The 18,877-nt window shown below is 37.4% G+C and overlaps 1 protein-coding gene across 4 annotated transcripts; it reads left to right on the top strand.

Moving 5' to 3' along the window:
• Window positions 1–632: 632 nt before the first annotated feature.
• On the top strand, window positions 633–15,941 carry LOC127434673 (protein adenylyltransferase SelO-like). 4 transcript variants are annotated; one of them, XM_051687569.1, is made up of 19 exons: window positions 633–702; window positions 1,149–1,267; window positions 1,656–1,784; window positions 1,875–1,939; window positions 2,158–2,214; window positions 2,341–2,439; window positions 4,360–4,427; window positions 4,564–4,651; window positions 4,741–4,810; window positions 4,974–5,046; window positions 5,147–5,230; window positions 5,795–5,924; window positions 6,007–6,051; window positions 14,114–14,195; window positions 14,511–14,603; window positions 14,695–14,774; window positions 14,844–14,887; window positions 15,054–15,133; window positions 15,361–15,941. In XM_051687569.1, exons 1-19 carry the CDS (start codon window positions 642–644, stop codon window positions 15,481–15,483), a joined length of 1,590 nt encoding a protein of 529 aa, XP_051543529.1. In that variant the 5' UTR covers window positions 633–641; the 3' UTR covers window positions 15,484–15,941. The 4 variants fall into 4 exon arrangements, 3 of the variants coding, with proteins under 3 accessions (XP_051543529.1, XP_051543528.1, XP_051543530.1); XM_051687568.1 differs by lacking the exon at window positions 633–702 and adding an exon at window positions 832–1,074; XR_007896073.1 differs by lacking the exons at window positions 633–702; window positions 14,844–14,887; window positions 15,054–15,133; window positions 15,361–15,941 and adding an exon at window positions 832–1,074 and having other exon boundaries at window positions 14,462–14,603; window positions 14,695–14,750.
• Window positions 15,942–18,877: the final 2,936 nt, after the last annotated feature.

The following is an 18,877-nucleotide window of genomic DNA, read 5'->3' on the forward strand; positions in this document are numbered from 1 at the left end:
AGTATCAACGCAATAAAAACGTATGTATGTATGTATATATATATATATATATATATATATATATATATATATATATATATATATATATATATATATATGGTCATATTAATCGATCTAAAATAAGTCTATGTAAGTCTAATAATGTCATAATGTTATAATGTATGTCTATTGCTATTAATGGCAATTAATAGCAATAGAATAGCTATTTGCATAAAACAACTAGCGAGTTCAATTAAGACTTTAAATACTTGTGAGCTTTATAAATAATTTATTTGAATTATATATATACTTTTTTTTTTGTCTAAGTTGTTTTATACATATGTTGCTTTATCATGTTTAATATTTATAATTAAATAAAAAATGAAAACTAGGAACGTCAGATGGGAGGGGCTTATCATCTCAGTTTTCTCTAATTGGTCAAATATATATTATTATTATAATATATTGGTAGAATAATTCTTTAATTTAACTATTCACTGTTCATTTTCCATGTAATGACTATTAAAGTTTTTTATTGTAATTATTCAGGTGTAAATTATTATCCAGACCGTTGCTGAAGTAACCTGTGACATTTGTTACTTTTCTCACCGCTGGCCAGGATGAGCCAATCACAGTCGTTTGTGAAGGTTTTATTTTTCGCGATGGGTAAAAGGTGCTATGCGTTGTTCCTGGAAGGCTACTCAGCCTCACTGGCTCCATATGGTTAGGGTTGGTTCTGTATTTTGTCTGTTTTTCTAGCTGTTGTTTCTTTGCATTTGTTATATGTTGTGATAAATAAAGCATAATAAATGTCCCATTTGGAAAATATTGTCACATGATGTACTCATCTGATCACGTGAAATAATGAAGCACAACATTCAGGAAACAAATCTGTCTATGAGAGTGTCGTTATGATAAAACATAGTATCAAATTATTTTCCGTTTTATTCGCTGTCGCCAGTGCCGCATTCAGGGACGAACTGGATTTCTGTGAGAGTGAAAGTTGTACTGAAAGAGCGTTTGAGCAGAGTCACTTTTATCCCACTGTAAAACACACTGCAGAAATACCACTGATATTATCACATAAATTAATAGGTAAGAAAAATGCATTGGTGTCGACATGTTATTTCACACTTTCACTGTTATTTTACACTCTGTGTGTTTTGCAGATGCTCTTCCACTTGATGCAGTTGATGGTAACTTGATTCGCGCTGTGAAAGGATGTGTGTTTTCAGAGTGTCAGCCCACCCCTATGAAAGGACCCCTGACACTCGCTGCTGTGTCAAAGGTCAATAAACACAGCTTCATGTATAACTATTTTCCCACATTACAATTTATGAAATGACAAATGATATAGTGACCAAATAAGATTTTCAAAACTGTCTTCTATGGAGAAGTTCCCATGTATACTGGGCACAAGATGGAACTATCCAGTCCAACTCATGTCAAAACATGTAAAAGACATGTAAAAACAATGTCAAGCATTGAAGCATAATAAGCCTTTTGATCAAAATCTTATAAATCATGAGAAACATAAATGATAGAGGTGCTCAGACTTTTCATTGATACTGTACATACTATGGTAAATGAATATAGTAATCATTCAGTACCATTGTATTTCCACTATCTTTTTATTAAGGTTGCATCCACATTTGTCGCCTCATTGTATTTTTCAGGATGTGTTGGAGAACATTTTGGATCTGGATGAGGATGTGCTATATAATGAGGAGTTTATTCAGTGTGTCAGTGGAGGAAAACTGTTTCCTGGCTCTATTCCACTGGCACACAGATACGGAGGCCATCAGGTAAACCAATATCATTTCAAACTGAGAGTGTTTGGGATGAAACCGTAAGTAGCTCAAATTGCCAATCACGTTTATTTTAATTTTTTTCAGTTTGGTTATTGGGCAGGACAGCTGGGTGATGGACGTGCCCATTTATTGGGTGAATACACAAACAAGTAAGGCATTTGGTAACCATGATCTGATACTCTACATTCACGGAATGTTTCATGCACATGTTGTATATGATCGGTGTACTGATGAGATTGTCCTGCAATGAAATTATTTCAAGATGTAGGAGTTGAAAGTGACCATATCTGCCATATTCCATTGTAATGTGATTAGATTGGATGGATGGTACATTATTAGAGCACTCTACAATCTGTCTTTAATGCAGAAAAGGTCAAAGATGGGAACTTCAGCTGAAAGGCTCAGGAAAAACACCATACTCACGGTAAATATCAACATCTGTTGCAATCAGTTTGGCTTATCTTATCATAGATTCATAAAGAATTGCATAGTGTGTCATTTTCTGTAATGATATACTGTATGTTTTCTAATGTTTTGTGTGTATGTGTAGGTCTGGTGATGGAAGGGCTGTGATTCGCTCCTCAGTGAGGGAGTTTCTGTGCAGTGAAGCCATGCACTTTCTGGGGATTCCCACCAGCAGAGCCCTCAGGTTTGTGTGTGTTTATATAATATATATACAGTTGTGCTCAAAAGTTTGCATACCCTGGCAGAAATTTTGAAATTTTGGCATTGATTTTGAAAATAGGACTGATCATGCAAAAAAACTGTCTTTTATTAAAGGATAGTGATCATATGAAGCCATTTATCATCACATAGTTGTTTGGCTCCTTTTCAGATCATAATGATAACAGAAATCACCCAAATGGCCCTGATCAAAAGATTACATAACCTTGAATGTTTGGCCTTGTTTCAGACACACAAGGTGACATACACAGGTTTAAATGGCAATTAAAGGTTAATTTCCCACACCTGTGGCTTTTTAAATTGCAATTAGAGTCTGTGTATAAATAGTCAATGAGTTTGTTAGCTTTCACGTAGATGCACTGAGCAGGCTAGATACTGAGCCATGGGGAGCAGAAAAGAACTGTCAAAAGACCTGCGTAACAAGGTAATGGAACTTTATAAAGATGGAAAAGGATATAAAAAGATATCCAAAGCCTTGAAAATGCCAGTCAGTACTGTTCAATCACTTATTAAGAAGTGGAAAATTCGGGGATCTCTTGATACCAAGCCAAGGTCAGTTAGACCAAGAAAGATTTCAGCCACAACTGCCAGAAGAATTGTTCAGGATACAAAGCAAAACCCACAGGTTACCTCAGGAGAAATACAGGCTGCTCTGGAAAAGACGGTGTGGTTGTTTCAAGGAGCACAATACGACGATACTTGAACAAAAATGAGCTGCATGGTCGAGTTGGCAGAAAGAAGCCTTTACTGTGCCATTGCCACAAAAAAGCCCGGTTACAATATGCCCGACAACACGTTGACACTCCTCACAGCTTCTGGCAAAGTGTAATTCGGAGTGACGAGATCAAAATAGAGCTTTATGGTCACAACCATAAGCGCTATGTTTGGAGAGGGGTCAACAAGTATTGTGCTCCTTGAATCAACCACACCGTCTTTTTCCATCTTTTTTAAATATTTTTATATACACACACACACACAAACACACAGAATAAAGCGTCCATCTGACGTGTGAGTAGATTGACCAACAATAGAATATAGAGCAGTGGGAAGTAGGCCAATAATATGGTTATGTGGAAATAAAACTACAAATATTTTCACTTTTAAACCCACTTTAGTATTGTGTAAATGCTTCACTTGTCTGGTAGCACAAAATGATGTGTTGTATTTGAATAATCTCAAATATAATATTTATTAGGCCTATTTATTATATTAATAATTATTTTAATTATTCTTCTAAATAACCTTTATTTGTGTGCCTTTCTCAGTAAATATTGGTTTGCGATTAATTAATCGGCGCATCATGTAAATAATTCAATTAAAAAGTTTGATCGATTGACAGCCCTAATCAGTGACACCTATTTATTCATCCGATTATCTAATCAGCCAATCGTGTGGCAGCAGTGCAATGCATAAAATCATGCAGATATGGGTCAGGAGCTTCAGTTAAAGTTCACATCAAACATCAGAATGGGGCAAAACATTTTGATCTCAGTGATTTCGACTGTGGCATGATTGTTGGTGTCAGACGGGCTGGTTTGAGTATTTGTGTAACTACTGATCTCCTGGGATTTTTATGCATTTTATATATGTAAATTTCAACTTCTACCTGGATTAATAAATGTTGTGAAAGTATTGTTTATTGTTAGTTCATGTTAGCTATTGTGTTACTATTGTTAAATAATATTAACAAATATGACCTTATTGTAAAGTGTTACCAAAATATATATATTTATACACTTTATTTATCCTATTCTGATGTGGTAATGATTATGCAAATTTGTGTTTGCTGAAGTTTGGGAGAATGAATAGGCATGGATAAATGTATTTACTGTATTTACCACACATGTGATTGTTTATTATATTATTTTTTTCTGTATTGTTATAGTCTGGTGCTGAGTGAAGAGCCGGTGTGGAGAGATCCGCTTTATAATGGCAATGTCATAAAAGAAAGAGGTAAATCTACAATCCGAGAAGAAAAAAAACATTAAAACACACATTGTTCTGTATTTATTTTCATAGATACATGATGTAAAACTGTGCCAATGCAACAGAAGACAAGCAGCATCTGCTTTATGTGTCTCTCTATCAGGAGCAGTCGTTCTCCGCTTGGCAAAGTCCTGGTTTCGTATCGGTTCACTGGAGATATTAACTAAAGCTGGAGAGCTGGGTGTATTAGAGTAAACTAGCTTTAACTCCTAAGAGTAAAATTTTTCTCTCTCTTGTTCTCGTTTCCTTTTTCATTTTTTATAATACTATGTATTTTCAGGACATTATTGGACTTTGTAATTAAAGAGCATTTTAAACCTATTGCCACAAATGACCCTGACAAATATGTGGTAAGTATTCAGTGTCTTCTGTGTGATTTTGAAGTGATGTTTAGTAATACAATGACAATATCATGCTTATTATAAGAGACACTTAAGTGTGGGATAAGGTTGATGAGTCATCTTGAGATTTTTTTTTATACTATTTTACCAATGGTTTTCATGTCGTGTGAAGACATTTTTCTTTCAAGTGGTGAATGAAACGGCACATTTAATCGCTCAGTGGATGTCGGTTGGATTTGCTCATGGTTAGTTCTCCTAGTCATTAACTCTCCTTGTCAGATTGTGGCACTTAAACACTAAACCAATCCCAAATTCTACAACTTAATGATCTGTCTTTGTGCTCAGGAGTCTGCAACACAGATAATTTCAGTCTGCTTTCTATTACCATTGATTATGGACCATTTGGATTTATGGATTCATATGACCCACGTGAGTGTCTTTCCATTCACACTAGCTCAAAAATGACACTTAAAGTGTTTAATTTGCTATGTTAAAATACTGTCTCCTATCCCAGTTTAAATATACAGAGTTATCTAAATAAGCCATTCATAGGTTCACCTTTAAATATTCACTTAATTACTACCACCCCGGTGTCGCGAGTTTGTGACTCCAGCCAGGCTCCTAAGCAACTAAATTGGCCCGGTTGCTAGGGAGGGTAGAGTCCCATGGGGTAACCTCCTTGTGGTCGTGATTAGTGGTTCTCACTTTCAATGGGGTGCGTGGTAAGTTGTGCATGGATCGTGGAGTAGCATGAGCTACCACATGCGGAGTCTCTGCGGTGTCATGCACAACGAGCCATGTGATAAGGTGTGCAGATTGACGGTCTCAGAAGTGGAGGCAACTGAGACTTGTCCTCCACCACCCGGATTGAGGTGAGTAACGGTGCCACCACGAGGACCTACTAAGTAGTGGGAATTGGGCATTCCAAATTGGGAGAAAAGGGGATAATAAAAAGAAAAAGATTCACTTAATTGCATTGTATCTTTTGTGCAGATTTTGTTCCTAACATGTCTGATGATGAGGGGCGGTACAGTATAGGGGCTCAGGCTAATGTGGGCCTGTTTAATCTACAGAAACTTCTAGAAGCTCTTCAGCAACTGCTGACCCCAGATCAGCTGTCACAGTTAGTGATTATGATGTTTTCTGTTTGTATTAAGTTGGGATGAAATGTGGGATTTATGTCTCATTTCAATTATTTGATTCAGGTCTCATCAAATACTGAGAGAATATCCACAAATGTACCATCAAAGGTGAGTGTCATTAGACCATTATACACAGTCACTTCTTGTGTTGTTCAGATTTGGAGATGAAGGTCTCAGATTGTATGACTGCATACCTCACTCACTACCTCATTGTATTACTCACTACATGTTGATAAACAAGTTTAAAACCCTTGTTTTGGAGCAATGGTTGATTGAGAGGAGAGTAGGTGGTATTTTGCGGTTGTCAATGATGGGTGGATTAGCATTGACAGCATTTACACTGTAAAAATTATGTGGTCACATGTGTATGGTCATATCACAAAACTTTTTTGACCCTGTTTGCACCTGTATTTAGCACTGGAAGAAACTAGAGGTAGACCGATATATCAGTTTTACCGATTAATCAGTGCCTATAGTTGCATCGGTTATCTGCAAAAATCTTCTCCAACTTCATTTCTTGTGAATAACAATAAACCTTATTCCTCATTAAACCTCATCTGGTGGAAAATACGTACACAAAACCCTTTATCAGCTAAATTTAGAAGCTATAAAAAGCTTAATTTGGTAAATGCTTACATATAGAGCATTGTAACAGAGCCAAGTCTCGGTCATTTCAAAATAAGAGTCCCCAGCGTATTTCAAGCTTATGTATATTTGAAAGTCCTGTGTTATGCACCAAATCTTGTTTTTATAGGTCATTTTTGGGAGTTTGGTTGCACAATAAACTGTAAGGATGTAAAATTTAAATTTTTGGTCAATACCTATTTTAACAAAAAAACTGTAGGCCAATACCAATCCTGATATTTTCCATCTCACCTTATTTTGTCATCAGATCACGGTTTTATAGGGGTGTAAAAATGCATCGTTTCTTCTGTCAAAGAAATTTCGATGCATTGATTACAGAATTTAAGAATTGATTTTCATTACTATGTTAATACCCAGTGTGACCGTCTCATATTACACAAGCGACAAGCCTTCTCGCAACAGACAAGGTGCGGAGCAGGCAAGATTAAAGGGATAGACAATTGCACTTTGAAAATAAGAACGTTTATGCGGCCGAGTTCACCGTGTGAATCTGCATAAGATTAAGTGGATGGATGGTTGAATGCTGCTGAGTTCGGCTTTCAATGTCATTATTCAAAACTTTGCATCCATCTGACCAAAGTTCGTTCAGTGTTGTTGCCTTCTTCTCCAATTACGATATATTATGTTAATATTGCTTTTGTATCTCCATAAAATGTCTTATTTCTCTATAGAACTTGGCTTAAATAAATGTGATTGGTGGGCAGTGAACAAAAACACACACTAGTTCATTTATTCTCTTTATAGTGAATTCTGCAGGAAATAGCAAGGTCAGTGACACGTGACAGATGCAAAAAGATAACACATTTTTATCTTTCACGGTGTGTGCCGCAAACAGTCCTGCATGACAATGCAATTGAATTCTGATGAACGAGCGTGACAAGCGGAGGTTTAGCCACCTGGCACCTATATCCCTATCGCTAAATGAATAGGGAACTCACAGTTACCACATCCTGTGTAAAACCACCTTTACACCCTACTAATAGATAGTTTCATTCTATGACCCTGCTCGACTTAAAGATGGATCTTATCTGCCTTCACAGGACATTTTATCTTAAATTTTTGGTGAAATAAATCTTAACGTTACATGATATGCTAATCTATTACGCTTATTTCACGGTTTACCGTCTGTTTGTGTGTGTTTGCATAAAGTCATTATGTTGCATCAGACATTGTTATTATTTATTCATATCGAATATATATTATGCATGTAAAATTTATATATACCATATTAAGTCTATATGTAACATTCATATATATAATGCATATCATGTTATGCATTTTTCTTTGTTTATATATGCAGCCACACATATAAGCCAATCCTCCTTGGTCCTAAATGCATCTGTGACTCTAGTGCTCAATTCTGGTGCATTTCTGTGCTTTCTAAATTAGAAATGTTCTGTAAAAACGTTTAGTCTTTTTTTTTTTTTTTTTTGGCATATTTTTGAAAATAATTATGAATTGTTCTAAAATAATCTAAATACAGTCGAACCGAATTGTGACCAAATTTCATATAATTTACCATGCATTGTAATTGTTAGGTAAAGAATCGTAATCAAATCTAATTGTTGTCAGCACGACAGAGTTTTACTTAGGAATTATGCTTAAAAATGTACAAGAAGGTACAAAAGCTTTTTTACTGTTCTAACATTAATTAATTTCTATTTAACAAGGATCCTCTTGAACGCATGACAGGCCAAAATTTTAAAGAGAGCCAAAGATATGAGTCGCATGGCACCGTGCAAGGGTCGGACATGTGAACAACGAGCTCTGTGCACTTTGCTAATTTTTTATTATTTTTGTGTCATAAACCGGTGAGATTCTATACACTCTGTTTCATAACTGTTCTATGAAGACAGTATGTCAAAGAATTCAAAATTCTCGGGCTCTGGAGACATTAAAAGACACTTACATGCTCAAGCTGATAACCCAGACAGGGCCACAGACCAGGGACTCAATTTGGACGGTGCGGCGGGAGAAATTCAACAGCAACTGTCCAACATGTCGGTGATGCTGACGAAGGTTGAGGTGGACTCGGAGGATCTTGCTGTAATACGTCGATCGATTACGGCCATGGAGGCGAAGTTCTCTGAGCTGGTTACAAGAATCGGGGATGTCGAGAAATGGATCGATTATCTGGAGTCATCGTAGTGTGAATTAGCTGCTAACCCACTAGCGACCAAGGCAGATTTGCAGTGCTTCTGGGAAAAGTTGGAAGACCTTGAGAATCGTAATCGGCGAAACAACCTCAGAATTGTTGGAATCCCTGAGAATGAAGAAGGCAGAGATATGGTGAAATTCCTAGATGAGCTCTTCCTGAGTCTGCTCGACATAACAGGCCATAAGCGGAAATCAAGTGAGCTCACAGAGTCCCGGCTCGGAGATCCGCTGAGGGAGACAGGCCCCGATCAATTCTGGCCAAATTTCTGAGATCATCCGATAAAGATCTTGTGTTACGTGAGGCGAGGAGTAAAGGAAGGCTTTCTTGGAAGAACCACAACATTTTCTTGTTCCAGACTTTGCAGATTTCGACAAGAGAGAAACTCTTACATCAACGGAAGATCGCTTTTGCACTGATGTTTCCGGCCAAATTGAGAATAGATACTAAGGATGGCCGCAAAACATTTACATGTCCCCCAGAAAGCATTATCCTTCATAAAGTCATTGGTATGAGTAAGCCATGATGTGATTCTCAAGTTGCTCCCAAGTGAGCTTGACTGACTGAACATTCACTTGACTGTCCGAGGAAGCTGGGCACCTTTTGTTTCTTTTTGTGATGTTCCACCTAGCGGCTGGAGTTTGTTTTGTGGAATAACAATCCTTCAAGAAACTTTTGCATCGACAATGGATCGCTTTTACACTGAAGTTTCCGGCCAGATTGAGAATAGATGCTAAGGATGGCTGCAAAGTATTTACTTGTCCCCAACAAGCATTGTCCTTTATAAAGTCAAGGGAATGAGTAAGTTATTGTGTGGTGCTCACTTGGCAGCCAAGTGGACCTGACTCACTGAACATTCACTTGACTGTCTGAGGAAACTGGGCACCTTCTTTGTTTCATTTTGTGTTGGTTCTTCCTAGCGGCTGGAGTCTGTTTTGTGGGATAACACTCCTTCAGGACAGTTGTGGATGAATCTGCTCGTTCTTTGTGCTTATGCCTCCTATTGGATGGAGTTTGTTTTGTGGAAAAAATTTTTGCATACATATTTATTTATTTATTTTTTGTGTGTGAGTTGCTTCCGCTAGAGGCTGGAGCTTGTTTTTGGGAGGAACACACCTTCGGGACAGTATGTGGATGAATCTACACGTTCTTTGTGTTTATTCTGCCTATTGGATGGAGTTTGTTTTATAGATTTTCTTCTGTTATGTAATTCTGTCTCACAAAATTTGTATAGAAGCACCGGACTTGAGCAATCTGATGGCAAAGTTGTCGCGGGGGTTTCGGTTTAGAGGGATGGACGCTGGTTGGCGCTGTCATACGTGGGGTTTTCTTTTTTCTGTTTGTTTGGTTCGGGGGGAAGTTCGGGGTTTGACTGTTGCACTAATGTTGGAATGTGGTGTTTATAATCTTGTTTTTGACATACAATCTATTTTTTCTAATATGTCAAAATGTCAAATGTTAATATGAGTGGATTGTCTCTCTCCACGTGGAATGTGAATGGGTTGGGGCACCCCATAAAAAGAAGGAAAATTATTTCTCTTCTTAAACGTAAGAAATATGATATAGTGTTTCTTCAAGGAACACATCTCTCCCTGCAGGAAGCTGAAATATTTGGGAAGATATGGGGTGGACATGTTTTTTTTAGTGCTGGCTCAAGTAAGAGCAAGGGAGTCATTATATTGATTAATAAACATCTACAATTCAAATGTCTCAAACAGACTAAAGATAAATTAGGGAGAGTCATTATTGTTTTAGCTGAAATTCAAGGGCAAAGGTTGATTTTGGCTAATATTTACGCACCTAACGCTGATGATCAGGGCTTTTTTATAGATCTTGAAGGGATGCTGCAAACCGCTGGCACCCCTCATGATATAATATTGGGAGGAGACTTTAATCTTTTGATGGACTCAGTCCTTGATCACAGTGAAGCAAAAGTGCGTAAACCCCCTAGAGCAACATTGACGCTTCACAGGATGTGTAAAAATTTGGTCTTACGGATATTTGGAGACTTTTGAACCCATCTGGTAGGGACTATAATTTTTTTTCATCAGTCCATAAGATTTATTCTAGAATAGATTTTTTTTTATATCCAAATCCCTCATTTCATCTGTTGTTGATTGCTCAATTGAAAATATCTTAGTCTTAGAGAGAGTCTTTTTCTACCATTCCCTCAGTGAAATCTGCTGGTGGTGAAATATTTACCTCGGCCATTGATATTAATAATGCTTTTAAAGAATTCTACTTTGATCTCTATAGTTCCACGTCTTCATTTACTGATGAAGATATTAGGAACTTTATGAAACCATTAGATCTCTCTAAACTGACAACTGAGCAAAAAAATTCTCTTGATTCTGAGATAACCTTGGAGGAGCTTGATAAGGTAATTAAGGCCTTGCCTACAGGCAAGGCTCCGGGGCCTGATGGTTTTTCCTCTGAGTTTTTCAAATCTTATGCTACAGAACTGGCTCCACTTTTGTTAGAAGTTTATACGGAATCATTAAAGAACGGAAAGCTTCCTCCAACCATGACGTAAGCCCGGATCAGTCTGATTCTTAAAAAGGACAAAGATCCAAGCGACTGTAAAAGTTATCGCCCAATTTCCCTGATCCAGTTAGATGTAAAAATGTTGTCCAAAATTCTGGCTAATCGATTAAGTAAAGTTATGACATCACTTATAGATCAGGTGGGGTTTATTCGAGGACATAGCTCTTCTGATAATATTAGGCATCTCATCAGTATCATGTGGTCAGTAGTAAATGATCAATCTCCGGTCGCTGCCATCTCACTTGACGCCAAAAAGGCATTTGATATGGTAGAATGGGATTATCCTTTTTAAGATTTTGGAAATGTATGGGTTCGGGAGTACATTTATTGGTTGGATTAAGTTACTATATAGACACCCTGTTGCAGCGGTAGAAACAAACGTGTTAATTTCAGATTATTTTACTCTGGATAGGGGCACCAGCAGGGTTGCCCACTTTCCCCATTATTGTTCTGTCTTGCCCTGGAACCATTAGCAGCCGCGATAAGAAAGGAGGATGATTTTCCAGGGGTGATTGCGGGAGTTGTGGTGCATAAGCTTCTGCAATAAAATGATATTTTATTATTCGTCTCCGACCCTACTAGATCTATGCCTTGCCTCCACAGAATTATTAACTCTTTTTCCAAGTTCTCAGGATACAAAGTCAATTGGTCTAAATCCGAAGCTTTGGCTTTGACAGCGTACTGTCCAGTAACGGTCTTCCAGCCGGGTGCCTTCCAGTGGCCCAAACAGGGAATTAAGTATTTGGGAATTTTATTCCCAGAAAATTTGTCTGATTTAGTAAGAGTTCATTTTGATCCCTTAATAAAAAGGTTTTCGAATGATGTGGACAGGTGGGCTTCATTACACTTATCGATGATTGTGAAGGTTAATGTTATTAAAATGAATTGTATTCCAAAATTCAACTATCTGCTTCAGTCTCTCCCTGTAGATGTCCCCCTCTCTTATTTCAAGCAATTTGATAGCATAGTGAAGTCCTTCATTTGGAATGGTAAGCATCCCAGGTTAAATTTCAATAAGTTACATAGGCCGATTGACAAAGGTGGGTTAGGCCTACACAAGATTTTGTTTTATTATTATGCATTTTGTCTTAGACATTTGGCTCATTGGTTGCTTCCACCTGAGAGAGCCCCTCCCTGGTTTTGTATTGAAAAGGAATTTCTTGCCCCTATCTCGCCACTGCAAAGACTTTCGATTAAACTAGCCGGAGAGGTTAAGTCGCACCCCGTTATTTTGCATTTGCACTCGATATGGACAAAAGTGTCCAGAGTGTTTAATTCTGATATTTATTTAAACATAGCCTCGAGCACATGGCTGAACCCTAAACTATGTATTAATAAGTCCCCTATTTGTTGGTCAGATTGGATTGTGAGGGGGGTTAATACACTTGGTGACCTATATGATAGTGGAGTATTGAGACCTTTTGAAAATTTGGTTCAACATTTTGGCATTCCCAGATCTCAGTTTTTATAAGTATTTACAGCTGCGCCACCTACTCTGCACTGTTTTTGGGAGTGTCACGCACCCACCCAGTGCGGCATATAGTCTGGGAGTGGTGCTTTTGGGAAGGGTCATGAGGCATCGGTGTATTACTCCCTGCTAATTTAGAGTCTGGGGGGACGGAACTTTGAATTCTCTCAAAAAATGTTGGAAGAAAGATCTAAACTTGACATTGGAGGAAGGGGTGTGGGCTAGGATCCTAAAAAATGTCAAGTCTGCATCTAGAGATGCAAGGTTTCGCCTTATGCAATTTAAGATTTTACATCTATTTTATTGGACCCCAATAGATTGTATAGGCTTGGTCTTAAAGACACACCCACCTGCTGGCGATGTCAGTCAGAGGTTGGAGACATAACTCATGTCTTTTGGGGGTGTGTTGAGATCCAGGAGTTCTGGTTGAAAGTTCAGAGTCTTATATGTGATGTATTGGGCACTTGGCTTTCACTTTACCCCAGACTCTGTATTTTGGGTGATGGGGTGTTCATCGACGTTGAGAATCGGCACATAAAGAGTTGGGTCCTAACGAGCGTCATGATCACCAGACAGGTTATTTTAAGGGGTTGGAGGTTGGTTGGAGTGCCCTCATTTCATGAGCGGTACTCGGAGATGGGGAGGGTGGCGGCCTTTGAGGAAGGGATGGGAGAATCGTATATATAGAAGGCTGGGAAATCTGGGGTTATTTGATAGGAAATGGGGCAGATATTTGGGGAGGGGTAGTGGAGAGGGAACTCTAGTTTTAAATATGTGTGTAATTTGATTGTTTTTTGAAAATATGCTTTTTATAAATTTTTTTATTTTTGTGTGTGTGTGTGTTTTTTTTTTTTTTGTTTGTTTGTTTTTTTTTTGTTGTTGTTGTTGTTTTTTTTTTAAATATTTATGACCACTGGGGTGTGTTTGTGTCGGGTGGGGGTGTTCGGGGGGAAGGGTTTAATTGTACATAATTTGATTCCACATTTTCTGTGGTGTTTATTTAATTTGTTGAATGGAATCAATAAAAATTGTTAATAACAAAAAAATAAATAATAAGTGGCCAATAAATATTGGCAGCCGATACATCGGTGCATCCCTATTAAACTACAGTTGGGATTTTATTCATCTTGTAGCCTCAATGTCTGTGCCCGTCACAGTAAAGAAAGACAAATACATTTTTTTTTTACATTCTATAAATCAATTTGAAAACCTTTCAGCTGATTAATTGGTTATCAGCCTTTTCCACCACCTTGGTAATTGGTATCGGCCAAATCCACTATCGGTCGGCCTCAGAAGAAACAGATGTTACTGTAAAACCACGTGTTAATGGGGACTAATTTTATTGTTTGCTGTTACAGATTTCATGAGCTGTTCAAAGCAAAGTTAGGCCTTCTGGGAAATGAAGAAGAAGATTCATATCTGATTGCATTTTTCCTGAAGGTAAATATTAAATAGATCTCATGATAAATGTTAAATGATGTAGGGTAATTGGTTATTATAAACTTTTTTTTAAATTTATTTTTAAATGTAGTTTTTATTTCTATTTTATTTTCAGTTCGTCATTCTAATTTAGCTTAGTTTTTGCCACCACTCTATGACTATAGTTTTAGTTGAGCTTTAGTTTGTGTTTGTGTGTGTGTGTGTGTGTGTGTGTGTGTGTGCTTATCACTTTTACATTTTCAGTTAATGAAACTGTTTTTATTCAGTTGTCGTTAACAATAATAACACTGGTATGATGTATGGTGGTGCTGTCAGTTAATGGAGGAAACTGAAGCAGACTTCACCATGACTTTCAGACAGCTGAGTGAAGTGACTCTATCTCAGCTTAAGAATGGATCCATTCCTCAGGTGCATGTCCATTTTATTCATACCTACAGCTGCTCTGATATCCACAATCTTCATTTCAGTCAATTAGCTCTGACTCTGTGTATCTTTACAGGCAATGTGGGCTCTTTCAGAGCTCTCCTCACATGAATATTTCACAGGCTATGTTAAGCTGTATTTACAGCGTCTGTCAAGGTAATGTTGCTGTAATATACACCCTTGCATACTATGGACTTCAGTTGATGTTGTAATTGTCTCCCACAGGCAGAATGGAGACTCAGATAAAGCTCGACAGCACAGAATGCAAAGTATGTTATCTTATTATGTACTTAAGAATTCATTTAACTTAAGTGAAACACAAGAGGAGGCAGTTTGTAAAAATTGCATGTTTTTACTGAATTCTTTAGTAATTATTCCACTATATGCACTTCCGTCTGTGATATGATTTTCTGAATGGACTGTAATTTATTTCAGGTATCAACCCAAGATATGTGTTGAGGAACTGGATGGCAGAATCTGCCATTAGAAAAGCAGAGAAAAATGACTTCTCAGAGGTATTTGCATATGTGATGCACTTTAACATACTAGCTATTTATGAGATTCAGATACTCTGCTAGGACACCTGTGTGAACTTGAAGGAAACAGACTTCATACATCAACCAAAGATCACTTTGACACCAGCTGTTTTAAAGTAATTGCAAAAATGGCTCAGAAAAGTTAATTTAGTTCTGTGAAAAGCTCTAGTATTGTCACACCTGCTATTATAACTTGTATTTTTTAGGTGGCGCTGTTGCAGCAGACACTTATGGAGCCATATGTGGAGCAGAGGGAGGCAGAGAGAATGGGATACTCCAGTAAACCTCCATCCTGGGCTCAGCAGCTGCGGGTCAGCTGTTCTTCTTAATTTACTCTGGAACCAGTGGACAACAGCATCCCGATTTCAGCATCATGTCAACATTGTAAACTCTCTGATGATACTACTGATGTGTCCAAAAAACATTTTAATGTTGCCATGACGTGAATAGATGTTAAAATTAATATTGTGAAAAATTCCTTGGCGTTCTTTGTTCTCTGAATGGAAACTCTTGTCATAACTTAATGAGGTGTCATTTCTGTTCCACTAACAAAACCAAATGGAATCACAAACAGGAAAATATTTAATTATCTTGGTTATATTTTTTATTATATTTCATTTTACTTATTTTAATACATTTCAAACAGGTTTCCTAAATTCTCCCCCTGTCTTCCATTGGTCAAACAAACTGATAATCCCACCACAAACTCACACCACTGGTTGAGTCAGTGTGGTTTGTAGAGTAATAAAATAACCAATAAAACTGCTTTTTCTAGTGTACTGATCTATCAGTGGAATGATCTACTGTGTATGTCATTTATTAATATTTGTCAAAAGTCCTTTTGATTCCTTTCAGGGAAACTTTTTTGTTAAAGTGGAAAAAATACCTTTAAATATCCCATGAAATGGCTTGATGAGTGCTTGGTATGACAGGATCATTGTTACAGTGCTGTGAAAACGTTTTTTTCCCCCTTCCTGATTTGTTCTATTTTTGTGTATTTTTCATACTAAATTGTTTTAGAACGAGATATAACATAATACAAAGGTAACCTGAGTAAACACAAAATACAGTTTTCAAATATATATATATATATATATATATATATATATATATATATATATATATATATATATATAAAAATAAATTCATTTTTATTTTATTTTTTTTATTTAAGCAAAAAAGTTTTTGATTGTGCCACATTTAGCAGCAACAACTGCAACCAAACGCTTCAGAAAACTGGAGATCAGTCTTTCACAATGCTGTGGTGGAAATTTGGCCCCCTCTTCTTTTCAGAACTGCTTCAGTTCAGCCACATTGGAGGGATTTTGAGCATGAACTGCCTGTGTAAGGTCCTGCCACAGCATCTCAGTCGGGTTCAAGTCAGGATTTTGATTAGGCCACTCCAAAACTTTTAATTTTGATTCTTTTGAGCATTTCAGAGGTGGACTTACTCCTATGCTTTGGATCATTGTCTTGCTGCATAATCCAGTTGCGCTTGAGCTTCAACTCATGGACTGATGACCGGAAGTTCTACTTCAGGATTTTCTGGTAGAGAGCAGAATTCATGTTTCCCTCAATTATGGCAAGTCGCCCTGGCCCTGAAGCAGCAAAGCATCCCCACACCATCACACTACCACCAATTGGAATTCTGTGTTTACGGGATGTAACGGGACCCCTGTCTTCCAAACAGTTCCACTTTTGACTCATCAGTCCACAGAAGAGGATCATGTGTGTTTTGGCCAAATTCAAATGAGCCTTAATGTTATGGGTTAGCAGTGGTTTTCGCCTCGTCACTCTTCCATGGATTGCATGTTTGGCCAGTGTCTTTCTGATAGTGGAGTCATGAACAGTGACCTTTATTGATGCGAGAGAGGCCTGCAGCTCCTTGGATGTTGTTCTTTTGTGACTTCCTAGATGAGTCTTCGCTGTGCTTTTGGGGGAATTTTGGAAGCGCAGCCACTTCTGGGAGGGTTCACTACTGTGCCAAGTTTTCTCCATTTGGAGATAATGACTCTCACTGTTGTATTTTGGAGTCCCAGAGCCTTTGAAATAGCTTTGTAACCCTTCCCAGACTGATGTATTTCAATCACCTTTTTCCTCATCATTTCTGGAATTTCTTTTGACCTTGGCATAGTGTGCTACTAGTTGGAGACCTTTTAGCCAACTTCATGGTGCTGAAAAAGTTCTATTCTAACAGTTCTAACATTTTTGCTTCAGAAAATAACATTATCATTTAAAAACTGTATTTTGTGTTTACTCAGATTGCTTTTGATTTATGTTAGATTTTGTTTGAATTTTTGAACTATATATTTTGTATATTTTGAGATATACACAAAAACAGAAGAAATCAGGGCAAATACTTTTTTACAGCACTGTACTTATTTCATATGCAAATATGCTAGCCAAACATAACAGTGGGCATTTACACTACATTGAAGTCTTAAAGGAAAAGCACCACCAAAACTGCATGTTTAGTAGAGAAAAGGTGGAAAATGGGCATGTATAACAAAATTTTGAGCAAAAAAAATTATATTATATTGTACATTGGCCCCATGTAAAATGGTCAAATTAAAAATCAAACAAGTATGGCAATGATCCTTTCAAATCCTGTCCCAAGGCAGATGGCTCTACATGGGAATGTCCAACCCTGGCCATTGCTCAAAATACACATAGCCATTCACCAGCAAAACCAGCTTGTCAACCAACTTTAACAGAAAGACCATGCTGGTTAACAACATGGCCATTCTGGTCCACTAGCTAGACCAGCATAATGAAACCAGCATGGAAATTCAAGAAAGCCTTGCTGTTTAAGCAAGTTAAGAAGCCTAGTATACTGGTACGCACCAGCATAAAAAATTTAACATATGACAGATCTTGCAGCATAGGTTAGGAGTGTCATTCTGAAAGAAAAGAGTTGTTTACTTCACCGTGTTTAATGTAATTCTTGACACTTGAGTTCAGTGATGGTTTTGAAAATATTGTCCATGTGACTGGCAGATGTTTTTTTTTTGTTGTTGTTGTTTTTTTTAATCAAGATGAAAAACAAGAAAAAAGGATGAATCAGAGTTATGTGTTAACTCGAAATGCACTTACCTGACATCGTGTCATTACTAGGGACAACATACATTTTACTCTAGATTTTTTGTAAGCTGCAGCCTGTAATTGATCAAGCACACACGATGCACAAAACAATGAGAAAGAAGAACAATCGGCAGCTGCCATGAGTAAACAAAATGTAGCTGCTAGCCTGCTACTCGGAAGAAGATTGCGCCAAAGTCTTTTTAGCAAGTCACTTAACTCGGCAGCCATCTTTGGAACATTCATGGGGAGCTATTTTTCAATGTAAACAAGTGCAGCTCCTATCTACTTGAATGGGGAAAGACTGAAATCTCCAAAACAGTTGGTCGATATACGATCAAAGAACATATTTCAGATCAGCAGAACAATCTGACTACACTGGTATCATAAATTGTGCTCTTTACTTCAGATTACGCCAAAAAACTAAATTTCCTCGGCTTTTCTAGCTAATGCACATTAGCATTCTCAAGTTGATTGACAGGCAATGTCTGTATCGTAAAGCTAATTAGCTCTTTACCCGTAAGGCGGGACTTCATTTTCTATATCTGTTGGGCGTTCCAATTTCTCCCATTCATTTTAATAGAAATGGACCGTCTCTGCTAAATAGTTTCTGATTGTGCTAATATTCTGTAAATTCCTAGAACA

The sequence above is a fragment of the Myxocyprinus asiaticus genome, chromosome 44 (genome assembly GCF_019703515.2).
Source record: "Myxocyprinus asiaticus isolate MX2 ecotype Aquarium Trade chromosome 44, UBuf_Myxa_2, whole genome shotgun sequence".
NCBI lineage: Eukaryota > Metazoa > Chordata > Actinopteri > Cypriniformes > Catostomidae > Myxocyprinus > Myxocyprinus asiaticus.